This window comes from Seriola dumerili, unplaced genomic scaffold, assembly GCF_002260705.1.
Source record: "Seriola dumerili isolate Sdu_G_001 unplaced genomic scaffold, Sdu_1.0 BDQW01000138.1, whole genome shotgun sequence".
Taxonomy (NCBI): Eukaryota; Metazoa; Chordata; class Actinopteri; order Carangiformes; family Carangidae; genus Seriola; species Seriola dumerili.
Window position 1 is genome coordinate 5,997,391 of NW_019174393.1, and position 23,958 is coordinate 6,021,348.

The 23,958-nt window shown below is 40.5% G+C and overlaps 1 protein-coding gene across 1 annotated transcript; it reads right to left on the reverse strand.

Moving 5' to 3' along the window:
• Positions 1-1,188: 1,188 nt before the first annotated feature.
• Positions 1,189-23,604, reverse strand: dcn (decorin). The gene is made up of 8 exons (XM_022749051.1): positions 23,331-23,604; positions 13,686-13,915; positions 8,308-8,420; positions 7,016-7,229; positions 5,140-5,253; positions 4,608-4,701; positions 3,729-3,867; positions 1,189-2,243 (listed from the first exon to the last, which is right to left on the reverse strand). The coding sequence occupies exons 2-8, from the start codon at positions 13,894-13,896 to the stop codon at positions 2,043-2,045; spliced, it is 1,086 nt and encodes a 361-aa protein (XP_022604772.1). The 5' UTR covers positions 13,897-13,915; positions 23,331-23,604; the 3' UTR covers positions 1,189-2,042.
• Positions 23,605-23,958: the final 354 nt, after the last annotated feature.

Genomic DNA, 23,958 nt, shown 5'->3' on the forward strand with positions numbered 1-23,958 from the left:
GACCCATCTATTCCTGCACGACTAATACCTGTAATATGCTGAGAACTTGCACTTGATGAATGGCCCCTATGTTATAACTTTTTGGAAACAGAAGAATAATCTGACCTACATTTACTCTTCGACAAGAGTACAGTGTGTCGAAACAATTGTAATGTGACTTATTGTTACCAGATGACAAGAAAGCAGTACTTTGTTCACAGACACCGGATAAAGTTAAAGTGAAAATGATTGATGACTTGAAAAGTGCCCATGATGTTGAATATGTTTAAAGCCAGACTTTGTTTCAGTCTATTATTTTTGTTGTTAGCTGGTCAAACCCCTTATGAAATATCTAGAATGAAACATCTGTTGTTTGCATCCATTTCACTTCCTTTTAAATCCTTATGAAAATCATTTCTGTGCACAAATATACCTTATAGATAGCAAACATTTGGCACAATTTAAACATTTGATTGAGCCAGTCCAAGCAGCCTTATTGCACAAGTCTTTGTCAAGGCTTTCTATCATTGATATTTCCCTTTTTAGATGAAGCACGGTCACATGATGTATGTATATCTTGCCTGTAAGAATAGGTGAAGGTTTCTCACCTGTTTCTCAGTACATTTTACCTGTGCCTCCTCTTGACCTTGTTCGCCAGGAAGTCGCTGCCCTAATTGTATTTGTGCTGTAGTTACTGCAGTATCATCCATTGACCGGGAGCATGAATATCCATGCACATCATTGATAATATGCAAATTCTGGTCATTACATCCATCAAAAACTGCTACTTTTTCCATTAGTATTTTTATTTTGTTCAGGACACCTTAGCTGGAGCCCCTGCTCCGGAAAAAAAGAGGAACACCTTTGTTGCTGATATATTAAGTCTGAGCTATGGTAAGTGCTTGTGCCTTTAAGTGAAGAGAGGTTTTTTTATACAGCATTTATATACAGCGTCTATACATACAACATTCACACCAACATGGGTGCTGTGGGCATGCCAGTCCACATGCACCCTCCAATTTTTCTTTACTCTTGAAAAAAAACAAAAAGAAAAGAAATAAAGGGCAGGGAAACAATGAGACATACATACACGCATTAACAAGAGATTCCAGAAAGCACCAGGTTCAAGTTGAAAGGAAAAAAAATAAGAGCATGCATATAAATCTTTGGGAATGGCTTCTGTTTAAAACATACATGGTTTATTCTACATTTTTTAGAAGCTATTTTCACCTTGTTTTTTTTTTTTGTTTTTTTTTTAACAGAACAACATACATGAGGAGAGGAACAGGGGATGGAATGTGATGAAGAAAAACTAAATAAACACTGAAGTAAGCACAAGAAATCACAATGTGATAGAAGTCACGTTGCTTTTATCTCTACTTGAATTGAATACAATACAAATAGAAGTTCAGAGTCCTTTTATGGAGTGCAGCGTGGTAATGTTACACTCTGAATGCTATTCCTAGTACACAGGTAATATCTAGTACATTCTAGTATACCAGTTGTTAAAGGTATTGTGAAACACAAGTTAACCCCTTGCTGCCTGCTCTACAGGCCAGCTTTCTCATAAGTCATACAATGGATAATGGGATTTATAACATTTGCCACTGAGTGAGATTTCAAATCTTTTTGGTTAGGGTTCACCTCTGAATTTCAATTTGTCCACTGAATGAATTGCACATATTATACACAATAATATGTTACAGTATGAATGTGAGAATGTATTTGCAATGTTAATGCTTGCTAAACTGGTCCTATGAATGATGTGCTGTGTGTGAGAGCATCACCATAGTATGCTGGTGTTTGCTGTAAGCTGTGTGTACTACTGTTGCACCAATGTCGAAGCTAAATAATGAAAATGATATGTTGTGTTTGAGGTCCATGTCCACGGAAGTTTTGAAATGTGTGCGTGGATTAATGACATCATCATTTGTGGGGAGGCAGTGTTGGTAAGGGGGGGTCAGTGTTTGGTGGGGGTGGCTGTGGTCAAACACGCACGCTTACAAAACTTTCACACACTCATTTACAAACACACACTTCCTTGCAGAGGTGCGCAGGACTCTCTACTTCTTCCTGTAGTTGCCGAGCTGGATGGCGGAGCGGTCGAAAACGCAGCGGAAGGTGATCGGCTGAACTTCCCAGTAAGGCACGGGGTTGCTGAACAGGCTGATGCCAGAGTACATGGCCTTCTTGGTGTTGAAGCCAGGAGGACAGAAGTCCTCTGTTCCCACAGCAGCAATCTTGTTGACATGGAGGTAGACCACCTAGAGAAGGGATTAAAATAATGACAACCTTCGGTCACTGACTAGGATGTGGATGGCAATAATTTAGATTTTCCAAAATAAAGCAGATAAAGAGGATAATAATAAGTCACCAAATGAATAATAACAGCTCAAGGAAGCCAAATAGAGTTTTTTTTTCTCTTCAACATGTTTAACTAAAAACAGTAAAGAAACTTCCTGTATGGTCATACTTCAAATTACCAAAGAGATGATGCTGCTTGATGCTTGAGAACGAGCATGGTTTTACATGCACAGGAAAAACAGAAGGGCATAAAAAGTATATGAACATGAGACTGGCTGAAAACATCATGCAGCACTGAGAGTGATGAGAAAGCTCCTAGAAATAAGAACAGAGGGAGGGAATTGCCACAAACTAACTGAGACAGACAATATAAGGCTAATTATAGATCCAAAAACACCAAACTATACATGGAGGAAGATCATAATGAATTACAACCGGCAAAATATTAAAGAGAGCAGGTAAGAAACGAAAAGATGATCAGAATATGAAAAGAGCACAAAAACTAAACATATCATAAAGTCCATTTGGATATGTAGTTCCTAAAATAAAAACCATGCTGAGCACTTGCTTTCTCTTTGAGGAGGTTTGACATTCTACTGTAATTGTGATAATATAGTTACATTTTAGATTAATTTAGATTTGTATTATATAGTTTTCATATAATACATCTGAAATTGAAAGTGTTGGTTGTTATATTAAAATATTCTCATATTAACACTATGTCTTTTTGGGTAACCAGACACTATTACTACAGTGTCCCAGTCTGTACTGGGAGAAACTTCAGTGTAGAAGAAACTGTACACAACATTTCTCTAAACTTTAAACTGAGTCCTTTCTTCCCACAGTGTGGTTTGTTATGTCTGCTGAGGACAATGTCATTAAAACTGGGGTGCTCACAAAATAACTGCAAAAAGATGGTTGAATCAATATATAATCCCAACCTACTACAGGAAATTACCCCAAACTGCTTTATGGGTATGGGATCGATGCAGCAGTTGCTGAGGCTTGAGAAGCCTAATGACATGATGAAATAAACTGAAGCAAAGCTAAAGTTGAAGAGCCTGGAATCAGGCCTGTTTACACTCCCCCCTACCGCCAAAAATATGTAATACTATAGTATGACAGGCTACTAACACTTTACTTAATAAACAAACTAAATGAATCCATGTGACTGTTGTTATGAAAGCCTTGGTTGACTTCTAATCGGGCAGTGTGATCCCAAACAAACCAAATGCAAAAATGCAACAAAGGAAACTTTTCCAGTATGGTTTAGATCAGAGAAAATGAGCTGTTTGTGATCACACCATAAGAAAATAAGTAACATAACTATAAGGCTCAAGCAGAGTTAATTTGCTGGAACTAAATGGTTGCAATAGCAATCTTCCTGTGATCATGTTGTGTATTCAAAACTGGATCAATAGCACTGACATATACAAGCACTGTACCTGGATGTACTTATGGTCGGGCAGGCCAGGAGGAACACCGGTCAGAGCATTGTTGTCGAGATGCAGCTCTCGCAGGTGGGGGACGTTAGCCAGTGTGCCGTTTTCCACAGAGCTGATCTCATTGTAGCTCAGACCCAGTCTGCAAAATAACAGCAAGTAGATGAGGCACTGAAATGTGCAAATGTGCAGAAGAACAAAGACACAAGAGCACAAAGTGCATGAGCGCAGAAACTGAGATAGTTACATCAGTGTTTAGCCTACTGCCAAAATTATAGCCAGTGAAGTAGTAAAAAAATGAAACAAAATATCAACATACTCTACTCATGCTGCAACAAAGCTCTCTTTGTTCGAACTTGGTATGTCATCGTTGGCACAATCTGAGCAGTGTTACGAATTTAATGAGCAAACCAGTTATTTTGATTATCCAAAACTACTGTTTAGGTCTTAGGTTTTGTTCTTTAGTACATCAGATGGATGGTAATGCCAGAGCTAGCATTTCAAGTAAAATTCATACATGTCAAACCAAAGACTAAAAACACGAGACAGCATGAAAAACTGTGCAATAGCAATACATGTTTTCATTTTTCCAAAGGGGAGTTTTAAAGCAAGACTATGTAACTTTTGAAAGATTGAATAATGCCATGTTCCTATTACAAATGAAAAGCTGAATTCAATAGCTATTGAATTCAATAACAGTAAAATGCACCTTGCTTAGTACACAACTTGTCTTGTATGAGTGGGCAAAGTGGGCAAAGTTAGCTAACCTAGCCAACTGTAAGAAATCAAGTTACATAGTTTAGCTTTAAAACTCAAAGTCAAAAAGAAATGGTAAGGCTATTATGGATTGATGTTTTATAGAAGAGTGGTAAGTTTCAGTACTTAGCCAGGTTCCTCAGGCCTTTGAGGCTGTCGGCTGTCACCTTGGTGATCTTGTTTCCATCCAGGTGGAGCTCAGAGAGAGAGCTAGGCAGACCTGACAAGACAATCCACAAGACAAGGATTACAATCTAAGTAACTAAGTGATGACTCAAGACATATACCTCCGTACCTTGGGAGCTTATATGACATTATGAAACCACTTTTAAATAGAAAGTGATAGTTACCGAGGAGTGGCTATTTCCAAGTCTGTCAAACCAAATTATTTTTCAAAGGCTTCTCATTACATGTATCATTTCACTAAATACACCTCACATGTTCCCACCATGAGATGGGGTAGTTTTGAATTACTATGCAGTACAGTTTGTGTGTTTTTTCACTTTGAGCCCATTGTTTGACTGTAGACTTAAATCCAACCGTGCATTCTTTTGATAGAAGATGGTTATTTTTGGCTGAGCCTGACTGGATAAAACTCAGATTACGCCAAATCCCCTAATTTAGGATATATTTGTGGAAAAAGATATCAGCACTGTACCTTTGGGGATCTCTGTGATGTTAGTGTCTGCAATACGAATGTAAGAGACTCTTTTCAGGTCAGCAAAAGCACCGGCTTCAATTCCGGCGCTCTTCAGAGGGTTGGACCCAAGCTCTGGAAAAAAAAAAGAGAGAGGAATGAATAGACCCCAGTAAGAAAGAAAGAAAGGAAGAGAACATCAGTAGTGGATCACGCCTATGAAGTTAATTCCCCTCCTGGTGTGTTACGGGAACACAGAGCTGAGTCATGAGTAAACAAAGTCTTGGGCAAGAGAATGGCGTGTGTTTGCAATGCGGCCTCTCTCCATGCCAGATTCCCCGATTTGTCATGGTGGGATAATAATTCTCAAATCATTGAATTGTTAGGTGACTGAATCCACATTTTCTGCTTTAGCAATGTCAGAGTGACACTTTTTAATTTATGGAACAGAAAGTTTTACAAGTGAGAGATAAACTGTGCAGTGTAAATCTGGTTTCAACAGTGAAACTTTCAGTCAAACTTTAGCTCAGTTTACAAGAGCCTTTTTTTTCCAAATGAAAACGAATCCCATTGACCATTCCCATGCATGTGTCTTTCCCTTGTTAACTTACTGTATGGTTCGGTTCACATACTCCACAGTAAAGGCCTTTACATGCATGTTACAGCTGTTGAGGTTGCACCATGTGACCTGGTAAGGTTGTATGTTCACATACACTTACTTTCACCGTTTGAGTGGTTCCATTGTGTGTCTTGCAAAATATGCAGCATGAGAGTATCTATGCTGTGTTTTTCAGTTAATCTTAATGGCACAAAGAGGTCAACTTATTTGTAGAGCACTCTGAAAACACTGAACAAAGGCTGAAAGTCCGAGCTCTGTAAAAGCTTTTCCCATGAAAGTTCTGTATGTAGCCCCATCTGTTACCTCGGTGTAGGACTCTGTGCCTCTATTCAAGCAAATAGTTCCAGGAAATAGGGAGCCCCAAGTCAAAATGAAAGACTACAAATTAGATCTTCATGCACATTCTAACTAAAAAAAGCTGCTGGGCCAAAAATGGAGCAAACTATACGAAACAAACAAACGGCTCGGACACTCCAGGACTCCAATTTTCACTTAATTATTGCACCACGAACCGGGTGATGTTTCAAGCACCACTGCTCTTCGTCAGACAGGTCTGATTTTTTTGATCCGGGTTTATAGTGCAATAAATAAGTGAAAATTGGAGCCCTGTAGTGTGTGAGCCCTTTGTTTGTTTCTTAAAATTAAAGATGCAATTTTTGCTAATGAAACTGAGTCATTGTGTTGTTCTCTTTAATATACTGTTGCGCAACTTGAATGTTTCCCGACTATTGCAAAGGAGACATACAGAGGCGGAGAGAGACTGAAAAGGTCTGAGCAGGGACATTTTGTTCTGAGGAATTAATGGCCCAAAAACTAAATTTAGACCCTGCATCTTATGGTTGAAACACAGGTAGAGTTCCTAAAAAGGTTCCTGCCTCCCAGGTAAAACTATTGTGATGGAAACAAATAATGCAATTCAATCAGACGGCCTTGCCTGAACCAACCTAAGAGACAAAATGATCCAAAAGTTTTTTTTTTGCCTATTTTTCAGCAGCACGTTACATCTTCAGAGGCATCAATGTGTTACATCTTTATAATTGACAATACTTAATTCAATATTTACACAGACTGCTGCAGAGAAAGGAACTCTTATTGTTGTGATGCTACTGAAAAACTCACTACAGTCACTACTACAGTCAAAATCATAGACATACCTCGGAGGATGTGACCTACTGCTGGAAAACATGTGCTATCCTCCGTAACTACTCTTCAAACTACTTGTGCTGTCCAAATAAATATCCCCATTCACAAACATATCAAGTGTTTTGCATTTCATACCCATGACGATGACATGGGACATGCCCTGAAAGGAGGCCTTCTTGATCTTGGTGATCTCGTTCTCATGGATGCGCAGCTCCTGCAGGCTCTTGGGCATGTTGGCTGGCATGTCCTTCAGCACGTTCTTAGACAGGTAGAGGCGCTGCAGCTTGGTCAGAGGGCTGAGGGCCTTGGCATGGATGATGGTGATTTTGTTGTTCACCAGGATCAGAGCCTATAAGGAGGAATATCAGGGAGATGGGATACTCGTGTTTAATATGTTAATAAAGTAGAGCTTTTACCATGGTCTCCATGGCGTTTCGGGTTAGTGAAAATGCTGCCGCAAAAGATAAATTCAAGGGATTCATTCTGGCACGAAACATTTAATGCATCAGTGAAGTAAAGTCAAAACTAATGGTATTAGTTTACAGCAGTTTTTTTCAAATCCAGTCTGTTCTTGTTTAAATTCACATTATTATGGAATTTGAACTTTATTTGAAACTGTACACGTTAGTGGTTTTCACTGCTCCCCCGCTCAGAAACATTCATTGCTACAAATGCACCATGGGACTGAAAAAAAAGAAGAAGAAAATCTGTACTTTCCAGATGAGACTCAACAAAAACACGACACTCAGTGCTCAGCAGCTGTTAGATTATCCAACCTGGTGCCTGCTCCGACAAGATGGAGAGCCAACTTCAAAACCGCTATGAGTTATCCCCAGTGCATTTTCAGAGGAATCTCATTCCTGTTGGTCCACTCTTGTGCAAGCGGACATGAGTCAATGTGAGGTATGACGTCCAGTCCCCTTGAGAGGCCATTTACATTGGAGTGGAAACAGCTATGGCCGTCAGACAGAGGTATTTATTGCCAGCAAGAAAGCTACAGAGTGTGTGCTCAGAGGTGTGAGGCTGTGAGACTGTAAGGCCTACGGGTGAATAGTTTCCATACACCTGGTGACTGTTCTGTATGATAAAGGTAATGTGAGGCCCAAATTACTTCTTGGTGAATGATTGAATTGTGCTCTGTGAGGCTGCAAATTGTTTGACAGTGTTTTGGCAGCGCACTTATCAAAGCTTGTTGATAACCGGTGTAACCTCTTCCCAACATCCTGGAAGACTTTTTTTTTTTTCTCTTGTTGCATCTGCACTTACAGCACAAATAATGCTTCCCCATGGGGATCATCAGGTTTTCATACTGAAGAGGGGCTGCGGTTAGTGTAACTGTTACATAAGAACACACATTACATAACTTTAGGAACAATACACAGCGAAAAGACATGAAGCTCTACAGATGGAAGTAAAATGTCTCTTACATGCAGTCCTTTGAGATTCTTGAAGTCGTTCTCCTTGATCTCAGTAATCTTGTTGTTCTGCAGGTCAAGCAGGGTGGTGTCATCAGGGATATCCCCAGGAACTGACTTCAGACCTGATGGTGAATTTTTAAGGAGACATTGTTTAATTAGATGTAGCCTTCTGTACGTGGGTTAACATCCAACCACAATAAATCCACTGGAATGATGGATGATGAAAAGTTTGACGCGAGATGGTGACAGCCCTGGTTGAGGTGATGAGAGGTTAACCACACTCTGACCTCAACAGGAAATGGATACAAAGTGCTAACCTCCTAGTTGGAGTCTCTGACAGTCAGTTTCTATCTGACTGTTCGTTAACAGTGGCAGATTCGACAAATGACATCCATTTTGAAAACAATGGATGTTTGATTAAACACAGAAGTAAACAAAATCAGAAAATTCATTTCTAGCCAGCGACTGTGTATTTTTTCAGCTTAAACAGTAGCTACGCTTGATTTTATCAGCTATAGCTAGTGTAAGCTCAACCCAAATCTGTGAGTTGTATCTCCAGCTTTCCTTTTAATGTTTCCAGCTGAATCATTTTAACATGAGAGCCCCGTGAAATTGTCTTAAATATACACACAATAGTTGCATTCGTAATATAATGCTAAAAGACTAAAGTTACACGCTTCAGGCAAAAAGTCAGCAGTTATGGTGACTAAGCTAATGACTATACAATCACTGTTTGCGGGCAGGGTTTAGTGAATGTAGAGATTGTAAATCAAGTCTAGTGAATGTTATGTCTCATTAAGTTTCTTACGAGCAGTTGGGTTCTGCATGAACTCAAACATTTCTGCCAGTTAAAAGTTAAAACAGTTTCACTTGAGCGATTTATGCATTTGTGTTTTCATCCTTGCTTTTCACAAGTTTGAAGTGGGCAAGCCTGCATTGGAAAAAGGTGATGTCACATATTTCCATGCACTAATCAGAGTTTAAACTGAACTCTGATGACAGTTGTTTGGTTGTTTGCTTTTGCTGCTGGCGTTATCAGTCCAACCAGATCCCACCACACCCACACGGTCCTGATTAAGCAGATTATCTAACTTTATGAGTGTTAAACTCTTTATAGTAACTAAGGGTGTTTTTTTCTGAACTTAAAATAAAAAGTTAATGTTATAGAGAAGCACTGTAGATTTCAGGGGCTTTAAGCACTTACAAACTATTATGGCCTGCACATACTGAAACAGAGAGAATCAAATCTGGAGGAGCAGGACACAGTAATGGGGTTTACAGTAGCGACACTCTGAAATAACAAGGTCTGCTTTGTCAACGTAGCACGCTACATAAAGTCTCAATGATAGGGACTTGTGCAGTGGGTTTTATGGTGACATTCCAAAGGGACCAAATAACTATTTGATGTGCTCTGAGGCACACATGGTGGAAATGGACCTTAAAACAAATTTCCTTTGGAGTAAGTAAGCGACTGCATACCTGGACACTGAGCTCACACTAAGCCGTTTTGCTTGGACTATAGTTTGGCAAGTCATGTGACATAGAAAGACTATTTGGTTGAGTGGACTGTTTAAAAAAAAAAACTGAGCGTAGACAGCTGGGAGTTATTGTGTATGCCCGTATGCATCCGTGGCTACACAAAAAATACACGGAGATTCATAATGTGCAGTTTACATTTCAGAGGAAGAGGCGTAGAGTAAACTGTTTAACAAAGAAGCTTACACTCCGTATCTCCAGTCTATATACGTATGTCTCTGTCCTAAAAGCTTGTGACGACTCCTGTTCAGCTCACCCAAACATTACTTCCAGCTAGGTTTGCTTTTCTGTCAGCTTTTCCAACTCGGCAGTGGATGACCCACAAACCATCACAGCTGTTTGTGGTCACCACCATCATTACAGCACCACACTGCTTACCTCTACAGTTGCACACACATTCTTTTTTATTGTTCTTCTCTCATAGTCAGACTTTCTCGGCCTTTACAGCTTCAATGTTGAGTATTCCTTTTTCAATTAGTATTAAATTTTTATTGAAATGCAAAACCAAAATAGCTGGGAAACCCTTCAACAGACTTTTTCTAGCCACTGTACAGTATAAATTAGTCTAGTGTGTGCAGCATCACTGAGAAGTTAAAGATATCATGATGTCAATAAGGGAAATGGTTTTCGATTTTTATGCAGCTTTCTCAAATAAAACCCGATTTGTGAAAAAAAGGCTTAAAACCAATTTATCACACAGATTTTATGCCCTTATGTATCAGTTTCTAACATCACAAAAAGTGATCAGTAAAATAACATCTGTCATGAAAAACAGCTCACAAATGCTTCCTGTAAGAGAAAATGGAGAAAAACTCAAGAACTGTACTCAAGAAAAACTCAATTTAAAAAAAAAAAAATTAACACAGATAATTTCTGACTTTTTAAGATGAAAAGTGATTGACATCCAGCTATTAAATGTACTCCTTTTTTCAAACAAATACTTGGTCATATGACACCAAACAATAAGTGGAACACTAAAAATCTGTGCAATGACGACAACAACATGAACAGACCAATCAGTATAAATGATTTGAATGTCGTGTTTGGGTCAGCATCTCACTTTTCAGGTGATAGCCACTTGGCAGGAAAAGAACCAGAGAACTGGGACTTTAAGTCTCGCCCCCACTATTATGATCACTATCTATCTCTCATTTTAAACAAAGTAATTGGGATATCAAGCGAATGATTGCTTTGGATTGGATTCATTTCAGCACTTCCAAGCATTAATGACAATGTTTGCGGTGTTTATTTTCTTGTTTGGCACTTGATCTGGTTGTCATCAATGGCCTGATTGCCTAATGGGTTAGAGTAAATTTGGAGTTTTTGGCGGGTCATTCGGAAGTGTGGGAATGTGACAGTGAATGTTACACAATCACTGAACATAAAATATATGTTGTTGTTTTTTTATTGAGGGAATTTGGTGATTGAACAGATGGTAAGGGTGAAACGTTACACTTCTAACCGAGAACAAAAGGTTGTTGTTTTAGTCTGTCCATCAGCAAAAGCTCTTTGTAACAGAACTAGCAATGTAATCACAACTCATTTGAACCTTAGGCTAAATTTTCTCTCCTGAATGTTTTAGCTGTCAACCTGCCAGCAGCAAACTCACTGAGGAAAATCCACATCTACAAAAGCTAAAGAGTGCTTTGGGATGGTGAGCAGACTCTCTCTGCCTTGCCCGGGCCTGTGTGTGTGCGTGCGTCCAAATATATACATGTGTTTATTCCTGTGTGTCTGAGTGTGTGTTTGTGTGCATGCCAGCAGGTCTGGGGAACAGATGGAGGCTTGGGGCCAACATTGCTGATGCAGAAGTTGAGAATCCAGCCATGGAGCTGCATCTCTGGGGAAAGTGCTGCTGCTGATGACTGGGGCCCCGGCTGGAGCGCTGATGTAATGGAACCAGTCTTTTCCTGGACAACACTCTCTCCAACTGTCTGCGTCTTTGACCGCCTGTCTATCGCTCTGACTTTTCAGCCACCTGTCCATCTGGGCCTCCGGTTATTCCTCACACTTTCTGTGATTGTTGCCCTGAATCTGTAACATATTTCACTTCACCGTCCCAACCCTAGTCGTCTTAAAGCTTACAAAAGGAAAGTGGTGATGAGCTGGTTATATCTGTCTTCTCCTCTTTAAAGTTTATCCTTCTGGTTTGTCCATCTGTGTCACTCCCCCTCTCCTTCATCTGTCTCCTTGAAGCTTGTGCCCCTCCCTTTGCAAACAACAGCGGAGCCAAAAAACTATCAAACCCAACTGCGCTGCAAAGCAGTTTTATGTAATATATGAGAATAATTGAGGTCAGGGACTTTTCTGCGACAAAGTTTGTGAGATTACTCAAGTTCTTGTATATGCTATTGATCAGATTAGACAAACAGAAATGATAAACTCCAAACACCGTAGATGACAACTGAGTAAATTGTTGTGACTGTCCTGAAGCAAAGAGCTGACTAAGTAATTGTAGACTTTGTGAATGAGTGTTACATTGAAAAACAAGTTTAGGAACATTTGAGGAACTGGGATTTGTTCAGGACTTTCCAGGCTATCCTTTAATCTTCACTGTTGTATAAGAAAACAAGTTGCCCAGCGAGAGCAAATAATGTAACTGTTACAGGATGTGAAATAAGACCCACATCTGTGAGCATTTAACTTATCAACACTGGTGTCTTGTTCTCTGGGTGACTTCACAATAATGTGTAACATAATACACCCCTCGAATGACCCCGTGGGTTTGGGTGGATTGGTGGAGACACAATAAAAGTACAGTAAAACTAGTGCAGACACCCGTCTGACCTCAGCCTCTGACCCATCAGAGTGAGCTCAGTTGCTTGGAATCCAGGCCAGTACACCAAATGGAGGCGTGGATGAAGAAAATGGATGCGAACAAGAGGCTTGTGACTTTTTTTCTTGACTTTTTAATTCAAATCAAGTCACACTGATAAATTAGTACTTAGGTCTGATAAAGCACACACACATTGTATGTGTCGCTAAACACCAGCAGCAAAGTTTTGAGGTTGTAATTTTAGCATTGCTTGAAAAATCAGTCTCTCCATTTTCTCAAATGTGAATTTGTTGCTTTTCTTAGTTTTATATGGTTGTGGGATTGAATAGACAAATTTTAGACAAAACAAACAATCTGAAGACATCACTTTCTGACACAAGCAAAATGATTGATTCAACAAAATAATAATCAGAGTTCTTGCCCTAATATATTCAGGTAAGAATAACAATAGGAAAATACTGATATATACAAGAATATAATGTAGGACTATCTGTTCTTCCATTATAAATATTGACTCGGGTTTTTGTAAAAATGTTACTTGATTTCTTTTCTTTTAGATATTTTGGATAGGCATGTGATGAGTATTTATCTAACACTAAGGATACTGCCATCTGTTCCTTTGTATGATGAAAATAAGAGATTTCTTATAAGGTAAATTTTTTACCTTTGTTTCCAGTAATTACACCTTTGCCTCAGAATCAGTGTGGTTAATGATTCATTGATGCTAAAATGCTGCACATTAAAACTTTAATTATAGGGATTAATAGTCTAAAAAGATGAGCGAGAATCCCACACATGTTGAGATAATGTGTTGGATCAGTTTTGTCTTTCTGTCATTTCACAGTAAAAGCCCCAAGTCTTTTATTCAAGATCACAGAAATATGCTTTTTATGAGGTATTAATCCTCTCCAATTATACGCTTGCATGGAGTTTGATTTTAACCCTGTGTGACTGCCTCACGACCACTGCATGCTTTGGTATGCTCACCTGTAACCCTAAAGAGGATATTGGGGGAAAAAAAATAGAATGGGATCACACACACAACCATCAACCATCAGTAGGTGTCTTGTCTTACCGAGGTCAGAGCACTGGATCACACGAAGGTGGCACTGACATCTGAAGGGGCACTTGGGTCCAACCGGCATGGCAGGAAAGCCAAAAGTTGTAGTATCTTCCACACCTGATCCCGCCTCATCCTCCATCATGAAGTCTAGGAAGCCCGACTGGCGGAAGGGCAGAGCCCAGCAGGCAGTAACCAGGAGCAGAGAGAGACAGGCCGACCTCATGGTGCTACTAGCAGGGAGCCTGGAGGACGAGAGGACACAGTTCAAAGGTTTGGGTGGATACACTCTGAAAACAGCCTGTCTATGATTACTTTTTAAATGACTCCGTATAACTATCTGTTTCTGATTTAATGTTATAATCGGAGGGAAAGTAGGCAAAGAGAAGAGGGAAAATAGATTTTCAGCATGGCAGTGATTCAAATGCAGACAGACGGACGCTGTGTAAGAAAAAACTGGACAAGCCACACTGATTGAATTCCAGAGAGGCAAAGGGCAAAGGTGAGAGGTGGAGGGTTGGGGGCTAAAAGGTTAAACACTTGGGTGTAACAGTTTAGTGGGGTTGGCCAAATAAGCTATTTAACTGTTACGTTTTTTTTGCAGAAGGTGAAAGGTGAAAGAGGAAGGGTTAGTGCAAAAGCCAAATGAGAAAATTACTTTGAATATTACTTTGTCAGAAAGGACAAGCCTTAGGGATAACTCATTTATGTTATTCAAGAATAATGAGCAAACAAAAACACACTAGTACTAAAAAATGTACTTGTGGACATACAATATCTACTAAAACTGTGGTTCACAAGTTTTTCGTCAGATCCCATTCCATCTATCTAAATGATTTATCCTTTATTTTTTTAGCTATTTCGTGTATTCAGCCTTTACTTTTAGCTAGCTAAAAGTTTCACTATTCCCTATTTCACTATCTATCCCTTTGTATTACTATTAGCTGTCCCTTTTAACCATTTTTTTTTTTTTGCTATTTCGCCCATTACATTTAGCTAACCATTTCACCATTTATCCATTTTTATTACATTTCAGTCATCTGTTTTAACCATCATCCATTATTTTTACCTAGCTACATCCATGGCCTTGACCATGCCTAAACCCAACCAATCCAACCAGCGAAGGCAACGACCATTAGCCAATCAGAGGCAGCGTCGGGCGGGTCATGTCAACTCCAAGTTAGGATTCGTAAGTTTACAACCGGCTACTGTAGCATTGATAGCTAATTGACGGATAAAGTCACAATGGAGGAAAACGTATTGCAGATTTTTTTTTTTTTGGCAAACCACCGGCTAAAGAGAGTGCAAATGACGTCCAGCCTTCCCAGGAGAGAGGCTCCACCAGCACTCAGTCGTTTTCGTTTGGTTGTAATTTTTCCGTCCTGATCTCCAGCTCAAAATGCTAGGCGATGTCACCAGAGAGTCTCGTGTCACCGTTCAAGATGAAGCAACACGTCCATTTAATTTCCATCCCCAAACAAGAGCTCTGTTTACAGAAGCTGAAAAACTCTGTTATGTCCATATCTTTGCTTGCCCATCTCTGTGGCCTCATCCGAGTGGGCCATCTGCACCTAGCATTGCGTGAAAACATGGCTACGCAATACCATGACCCAGAAAAGACAAACTCACCTCTCCTTGATGCATGCCCACACTGACATTTTGAACTCATTGGACATCCATGCCCTCATGAGAGACTTCATTTCCATAACACCTTATGGCAAGGCCGCATTTGGATTATTATAACTACTGGAGCACCTGACCTGCAGCTCAAGGTAAGTTATTTGGTTTAAGCTGCCGCCGAGCAGTTTAATATTCAGTTGTCAATTACTTGTAACGTCACACCGACCTACCTTTTTGAAAAAAAAGGTATTTTCGTATGTGTTTTTGAAAATGCGTCGTTTATGAATTTGCGGCTTGTTTCTCCCAATGGAAATGTTTTGGGCCGTTGCCCTTGTCGGCCACCGTAGTTATCTTTGATGGTGTATTATTGTCAGCTGCCACCGAGCGGTTTGATATTCAGTTGTCAATTACTTTTAACATCACACTGCTATATCTTTGTTGAAAAAATGAAATGTTCATATCTGGATATCTTCTTGTGTGCCATGAGCAATGGGCTTTTGGATATGTGTAGTGCAATGCCATGGCATTATTGCGCAATAGCATTTGCATTACTAGGTGTTTTATACACCTGGCTGCTGTTGTTGTTATTGCTGCTGCTTTTTTGGTCTGTGTTGCAGTAGTATTGCTGTAGGCCTATGTTGTAATTGTATGGGTTGTATTGTATGGGTTGGGGTAAAATGCTCCTCCCACTACAGCACCTGCAACTTAAAACATCTTACCGCAACCCTGGCTATATTCATTGCTTTTAGCTAATTATCTATTTAGCTGTAGTATCAGCTTTTTCTCTTGTAGTTTTCACACACTCTCAATCGCGGCATGTAGTGTTCAGATGTTACAACTGACAATATGCTAATATATTCTTAAATATATTAGTTATATATTTTTTTAAATTGTAGCTTTAATTTTCTCCAGTCAGTTGAGCTACTCTACCATCTACACACTGTGGAAACTGTAGGAGTACCCCAGGTTGAGAATCACTGTACTCAGATGCAGTAACGTTTCCTTTTTTCTTTCAAAATGATCTATATAATTCAATTTTACAACAGAGGAAGAACCAGCGCTGGCTGCTGAATAAGTAACATCTGCATTAGCTTTTACAGTAATACACAGGGGATACACATGAGACATTTCATGGCTGCCACTGTAAACTGCTTTACTACATTTTCTACTCCAAAGTAATGAATCACAGTGATGATTTGTTTGCCAAGTACTTCATGGTGTCAGCGTGTGTCACAAAGTGCAATAAAAGCAGAAGCAAGCATCCGGAGTCACTGGGAGAATCCTGCTTCCTTAGGCAGTTGTCTATTTCTAAACACAACCACAACCCAATTGATACATACACACACACTCTCTCTAACTTAAATCCAGCGCGGACTTCCACACAAACTCCCTGACCTTTTACATAGAGACGCACACACACAAGTCTCAAAGACCTAGCAATCTGCTTGTCATGCATAAAGCCAAAAGTTGCTCCTTCCCTCTTGGTGCCACAATAATTGAAGGGCGGATTTGAGCCACAGCTGCTAACAAATGATTGGGGAGCAGCTGGTCTGCAGCAGACCTTGACCTGAACATCATGACCAGGATGATGAAACTGACCCAAAACCATCAGTTGGCCAGAGCTGAAAGTGTCTCTGGGCTGGTTTATATGGCCTGTGTGCATATGATGCTTATGTGCTGCATCTTTGTTTTACTTTATTTGTGTGAGTATTTTCATGTTTTGAGGCGTACTAAAGCAGGTGCACATGATGTATATATAACTTTATAGGTGCACATATTGTATGTGTGAAAAGCAATAAAAGCACTGTTAAATATTTTTGTGCACTGTGAGAATGAGGGAGAAACCAAGAGAGAGATGTGCTGATGTAGTGTTATCCAGGTTAGGGTTACATCAGGTCAAGGGGATCACGGCTGAGAATGACTCTCAACACAAGCTGTAATTATAGTCCTTGTCCACAAGACAGCCGCCGCTTTGACACACTGTACAGCCTCAGTCCAGTGGTTACAGTGCTTGCATACAGTATGAGCAAGCTTGAAATCATTTCTATTCAGAGGGGAATTGTGTTGGATGGGATATATCTGCCTCATAATGTTTCTCTTTTACTCTTGTTCTGTTGCTATGAAGTGGAAAAAGCTGAAAAACACTCAAAAGGGTGATTTCATAAGTCGGCACTTGGAGACGGGAATTGTGTCACATCAATGTTTAATGCAGTTTTTCCACTTGGAAACATGGAGTATGTACTGTAAGAGGAGGTGCTGAAACAAAGAGCCCTGGTCTGAACATACAATAGATCCAGAGGACATGTTGTTCTAGTCATCGACACACTGAGTAATCTTGGCTGTGTCAGGCTCTCTTATCTAAGCGCAGCTGAAAGCTCTATCCAACAAAAACCTTGTCTGCAGACTTGGCAGGAATGTTCTGCCGTCCTTTTGGATTTAAGGATGTAAACCACTCTTGGGTCAAATAGTGCTTGTGGATGCATTTGAAGGTTTATTTTATCCTGTTTAGATACCAGATGAGTTGGTTTTTTTGTTGTAGTGTGATGCACTCATTTCCAGTACTGGAAAGTATTTGAAAGTCAGTTTATCAAACTTCTCATAGTTGTACGGATGTCGTGAACTCCTCACATCTGGCACATCTTGCAGGCTGAAACATCTACGGAGCCAGTGTACCAGCTCTGTTTGAAGGAACAGCAATGCACACAAAATAACAGAGGTTTCACCACAGATTACTGAACCTTATCTCCCTGCCTTGACCCATGGCCCAAAAGCACATAAACAGATATACATGCACATGTGCATTGTTACTGGATTTCAGGCAGCCCTCCATGTGTCCTGCCATCAATCCATCAACCTCTGTCTATAAACATCTCATCAGCTTTTAATGTGAGCCAGACAGGCAAGAAGAAGAAGAAGAAGAAGATGGCAATTTTAGACTAAGCTCTGGGAGCGTTTAATGGTTGCATCTTTACTGCAAAGTCAAGAATTACTGCTACTCTGTGAGTCATAATCAGACCCAGGAGTTGTTGATGAGAATAAAACAAGATTTTGAAATAAAACCAAGAAAAAGGAATACAAGAGATTTTCAGGGATTATTGTTTGTGACATTAACAAACAATTTGTAACTGCAGAGTAAAAGTGGTACTAATATTACTGAGTCTGGAGATTTTGGTTTTGGAACTGGAGAGCTGTATATTGTGGAAATATATGGCTTTGTATTGTAAGTAGAGCAGTGAAATAATGGGTACATGGTCATCCAAGGTTTGCCTGTGAACATAAAGGTCACTCTAAATTGAAAACACAGAACAAGTAATTACGGCCAAATGTTTTTGAACATATAAATTCAAGGCTACTAGCAGCTTTCCCAGCAGGGATGAACCTCTGAAGAAGATGCATGAGACAACCTGCTGTGCCCCAGGCATCGGTTCTTTCATTACCAGTCTGCTCAGATGTGCCCACAGGCCCTGCAGGATGGCCTGCTCTACGAGGATGCTCCCACCTCCATGTGCACATACAGACCTGAAGAATCTACTGAACACACGACACAGGCTCCTCAAACAACACACTTGTGTGTGTGTGTGTGTGTGTGTGTGTGTGTGTGTGTGTGTGTGTGTGTGTGTGTGTGTGTGTGTGTGTGTGCTCAATCCAGAGGGCTGTCAACACAGCATGCTGGAACATGACTTGACCATGTAAGCTGGTATCAGCTTTTCAAATCCCTTCAAAGAAGATGCAGCTTTCTGCTATGAGATAAAAGCCATTCACCTTATCATTTTCAGTTTCACAGAAGAATCCTAGTGATCACACCAAGCTGGAAATGAAACCCTGCTGTTACAAAAAGTTTCAGTTTTCTTCCCTGTAGCTTAGAAAATATGATCTGACTTAGTTTTTTTTTTTATCAAACGGATGCACTTTTGAGATGAAACATATATTATACACATATTTTGTGGTGATGTAATGTTTGTAGCCTCACCATTGATTCAGTGGTTTTGATATTTGGCTATTAAGGATTTTGAATATGTGAAAAACATCTGTATTATTTGCGTTAATTCATGCAGGAATATTCACAAAGAGTAATTGCATTTAATGTGTAATTTCAGTGTGGCTTCATTCGAACATGGCCAGTATCACGTCGTAGCAAGATGAAAATGGGACAGGCTTTATTCATGAGAAGTAGACTGACACTAATCAGTGCAAATGTGGCAGTAACTGGCACACAGTCAAGATTCCTAATGGACCTTTAAGAACCATGCAAGAAAAAAAAGTCTTACTGTAAAAACCTTTAAACAAATGCAAACTTTGAGGCTCAAGGACAACAAAAGAGCTCATACTGAAGTAAAAAGAAGCTGCACTTCACACAGTGTTGAAGAGACATCCGGTCTACAGTGTCTCACATACTGGAGCTGCAGTAAACACTGGAGGAGGATGCATCTGATGAGCTTGGCCATTTCAATTTTGACCTAATTCGGATACAGTAATGTTGAACAGGATTTGCATGAGGATGTTTATGTACCTGGAGAGTTAGTTTGTAATGTAGCCATTCAGGCATTGGTGAATTGGGGAACATTCAGCTGCACTGAGGCAAACTCTGGTTCAAGGCTCTCCAAAGAGTTTGAAAAGGCTTTGAATTATCAGCAGATGCCTGTTGAAGTGCTGCACATGAAACTATTGTAGGTAGAGAAAAAATTTATCAAAAAATAATAAGCACAGGTGGCTGTGATAAGGTTTAGTCTGTATTTTCAAAAGATTTACAACCTACCATGTTCCAGAAAAGGACATGTGGTAAATGGTACACCAACCATCTCTATCTTTCATTTTTCGTGTCTCCGAAACCTGTGATTCATCAACCCATGTCTGACCAAGAAAAAAGGGGCGGAGGTTGACATTTCCTGCGGCGGCGGCATCCTTGTCAATTCTCCTGTCTCCCTCTTTTGTCTCATCTCTCTCTCTCTCTCTCGCTCTTCCCTCCCTCTACTTTCCCCCAAGGCTGGCCCCAGCATTACTAATGATTCCCAGACAGGAAGCAGAGCTCGCATGAGGGAGTAAAGTAATTTTCCCTCCTTTTGCTTTGTCACTTTCTCCCCTTTGTCGCAGCCTTTCATTGAAACTTTAGAGCCTAGAAAATCAATGAGATACCCGAGGAACGATCACCACCTCAACCAAACTTAACAAATCATTCAAATGTCTGCAGCATGAAGGAAACAAATTTGAGCATTAAGCACCATGGCGTTTTGATTTTAGTAATTCAAATAATGTTGCAATGAAGAAAAAAATACAAGGCAGACACCAACTACCATCCCACCCTGCACCCATCCGCTACCTCCCCCCTCCCATCTGACTCTCCACAGGCCTGCGTCTGACTCTGCAGAGTGTCTGTCAGCAATGAATCACTGGAAGGTATTTACAAGGCCACAGGACATTTAAAACACGTGTGGCCCTTTTAACCCATCAGCAAATGAATGTGAGCTCCCCTCCCACATGGTTGCAAAAACACATCTTCTCAGACTCATGCGCCTGATTGATGACAATGCTAAGATGTAAAAATTTGTAATTTTTATGAGCTCTTCCTTTGGCAGTGGTCTGAGGAGTCAGTGGTCATTATTTTCACTAGATGTCTGATATATCGGGGGATTTTGTGAGTGAGAACATGTACATCTGAAAATATGCATAGACATAGCCAACAAACAACTTCAGAGCCAAAACATTCCTGTAATAGGAGTTTGGCCAAATCTGTCGTGTCTGGAAAATAGCCATCCATGCTCCCATGTCTGCCTGCATGGGAGGATTCTGACTTCAAGTATGCCGAAGACACTCCCTTTGCCCACTACAATCAATATAGTTCCCTTATGCAGCAAAAATAAAAAAGTGTCAGAGCCATAACCATTATTGAAAGATCAGTTTAAGGTCTTTAAAGCATGCCTGATGTTTAGAGCCATAGCATGAGAAAGCCAGCAAGTGGTTAAACCACATTTCAGCTGTTCCATGAGAAGAGCTGTCAGCCTGCCATCAACCTCAGTCCCATTATCAACAGTCTGCACTGCACAGACGTGGACGAACTGCCCAACCTTCTCTCCCTTTCTTCTCTTTCCATCTCCTCCCATTTTAAGCTCTTTCCTTCCATCCTCGGCTTCCCTCCCATAGCTTATGGTATTCCTCTCTTTCTCTGTCTGACCCTAAAAACTTTGGCCAGAAAGATTGACATGTGGAACTTTCTGGTATTCCAGTGAGCGAAGGAGTGGAAAAAACGTTTATGGCTGATATCCATTCAATTCCATTGTTCTATTGCTCTTTTTTGACCCAGAGAGCTGAAGTCCAGATGGAAAAAATGAAGCCCCTTGAGTGCAAATCTGGGCCTTGTCTCCTCCAATGCTTCCGTTCACTCATTCCTGGTCCGAATGCTAAACATCTGCTCGGTTCAACTCAAAATTATGAACTAGTGATACTTTTATTGCTCTGAGTGTATTTTAGTGCAGTGCTTATGCTTCTTTTAGCCTTTATTCTATTCTGAGTTCCACTTTTCTTTCTATTTCGTTTATCTCAGTTTTTCCCTTGTTCAGTTTCCCTCCAGTCCACTCAATGCAATTCAGTGCAGATGAGCCTTATTAGTTTTTTTTTCCCTGCTGGCAAAAAGGATGTAATGAGTTAGCTGGGAGTTGTGTGGTGGCTTGCCGGGAAGCCTTCAGACCTCTCTTTGATAGAGGAAGCTGTACCATTATGGGATTAATGGCTCTCTGCGTTGCCAGGTACAGCTTTTTTTCATCTCCTCTTCAAAGCCTCTCACTTTAAGTTGCCCCTAGCAATTTGGGTCCTGTTCTGCTCCTGTGAAAACACAGCAGCGAACGCCAAAGTGTGCAGAGAGAAGGTTCATACACTGAGAAGTAACAGAGCAGACAGATAAGAGATTGGGGTTAAAGCAGTCTGGTTGCAGTCTCAAATGAACTGCTGAAATGGAACATGTGAGGAGCACCAGAAACAACTTTTCCAATCACAGTCTTGACAAGCAGTAATGGGCTGAATCAACACAAAGAAATCCACATTGTTGTTGCTGTTTTTTTTCCCTGCCCTCATTTCCTTGTAGACAACCCAAACGCCACAGGGAGAGAGAGAAAAAATAATGAAAGGAACAAATTAATGCAACAAAACATAATGTTTTCTCCTGATGTTGGCAAATGAAACAAAAAGAAGAACATTTTCTGCCTTCCCTTCACTCAACAATTCTGATTCTAACACACTCGTGGATCTAACTTGAAGAATGCACTTCTATATGGGTCACATCCAAACAATCAACAAATAAGTGTCCAAACACTGCCACAAAAAAACACATGAAGAAAACTGCAAACTGAAAATGTAAACTGAATAAACTGCTGAAAATATCACATGGCACTCAGTGGTGGATACTTTGGAGATTAATAGTGGGCCAGAAGAATAAGGCTTTTGGCAGAGGAGTGAGGTACCAGCATCAACAGCACCACCACACCCCCTTCCCTAGCCGCTGCTCTTTTCACTGAGCTGTATGCAGATTGGACTGGAAATGATTAAAGGTCTCTCATCACAAAGCCAAAAGTGCTGTGGGAACAAGACCTGGCAACATATCTGGAATATATACACAACACAAACACACACACACACACACACACACACACACACACACACACACACACACACACACACACACACACACACACACACACACACAAGGCTGCAGAGAGAGGCAGAAGCAACATAATGTATGAAGATGTGAAACAAACTTACTCAATCCATTTTACCAAAAAGACAAATGTGCAAAAATAAACAAACACTCATTTCATAAAATAAAATGACATCATCAGCAAATAATGTGACTCTTAAATCATGGATAATATATTTTGTCATGCTTGCATTTATGCAGAAAATCACAATCCAGCAAAAGCTGAGCCACCTTCTCAAAACTTCTCCCTCTCTAAAGATTTGTCCAAAGTGAAACCTAACTCCATATTCCTAACCTCATTTCACCCATTCATATCCCTACTTTTCTCCTCTCCCAGAGTTAAAGGATTAACCTACCTGTTCTCAGTGAAAGCAAGGCAAAGAGAGTAGAAATGGGCGAGATGAGCTTGACTCCCAAAATCCAGTCGAGTGGGGGGATGAGACTGTGGAGTGGCTGCGAGGGCCTATGGGGTAATTGGACTCGGAGCGCGTGCAGCCAAGATCAAGCAGGTGTGCTCTGTCACAACAAGGGGAGGAGAGAGAGAGAGAGAGGGCGAGAGAGGAAGAGAGACAGAGGAGAGAGAGGGGAGAGAGACAGAAGGAGGGAGGGGTCCGACCGCCGAGCTCCTCTCAGGACCGAAACAATTGGTGGAGAACTTCCCCCGTTCTCGCTGCGTGCTCCAAAAAACAGCTGGAAATGGAGAAGGGAGGAAAAAAAAAAAAAAAAAAAAAAAAAAAAAACAAGAGGGAGAGAGAGTGCAGGAAAAAAGGAGACAGAGAGAGGGAACGAAGAGAGAAAAGAAGAAACAAGGAAAGAGAAGAAGAGAAAGAGGCAGTGATTCGGCTGGCAGACACCCTCACTGTGACATCTGGTAATGATAGGTCCTGTGTGGAGCTCAGCTGAGAACTCTGCACACAAACTCTCTCTTTCTCCTTCTTTCACGCTCTCTGTCATTCATCCTCATTCAGGCTCTACACCGACTAC

Bases quoted from the DNA above. Each gene is read 5' to 3' on its own strand.
- dcn (XM_022749051.1), bottom strand. From the start codon at position 13,896: ATGAGGTCGGCCTGTCTCTCTCTGCTCCTGGTTACTGCCTGCTGGGCT. The intron at 5,254-7,015 runs GTATGAAATGCA...TTTTTTTTCCAG, and splicing joins GTCCCATGTCATCGTCATGG to AGCTTGGGTCCAACCCTCTG. The intron at 4,702-5,139 runs GTACAGTGCTGA...TTGTCTTGTCAG, and splicing joins CATCACAGAGATCCCCAAAG to GTCTGCCTAGCTCTCTCTCT.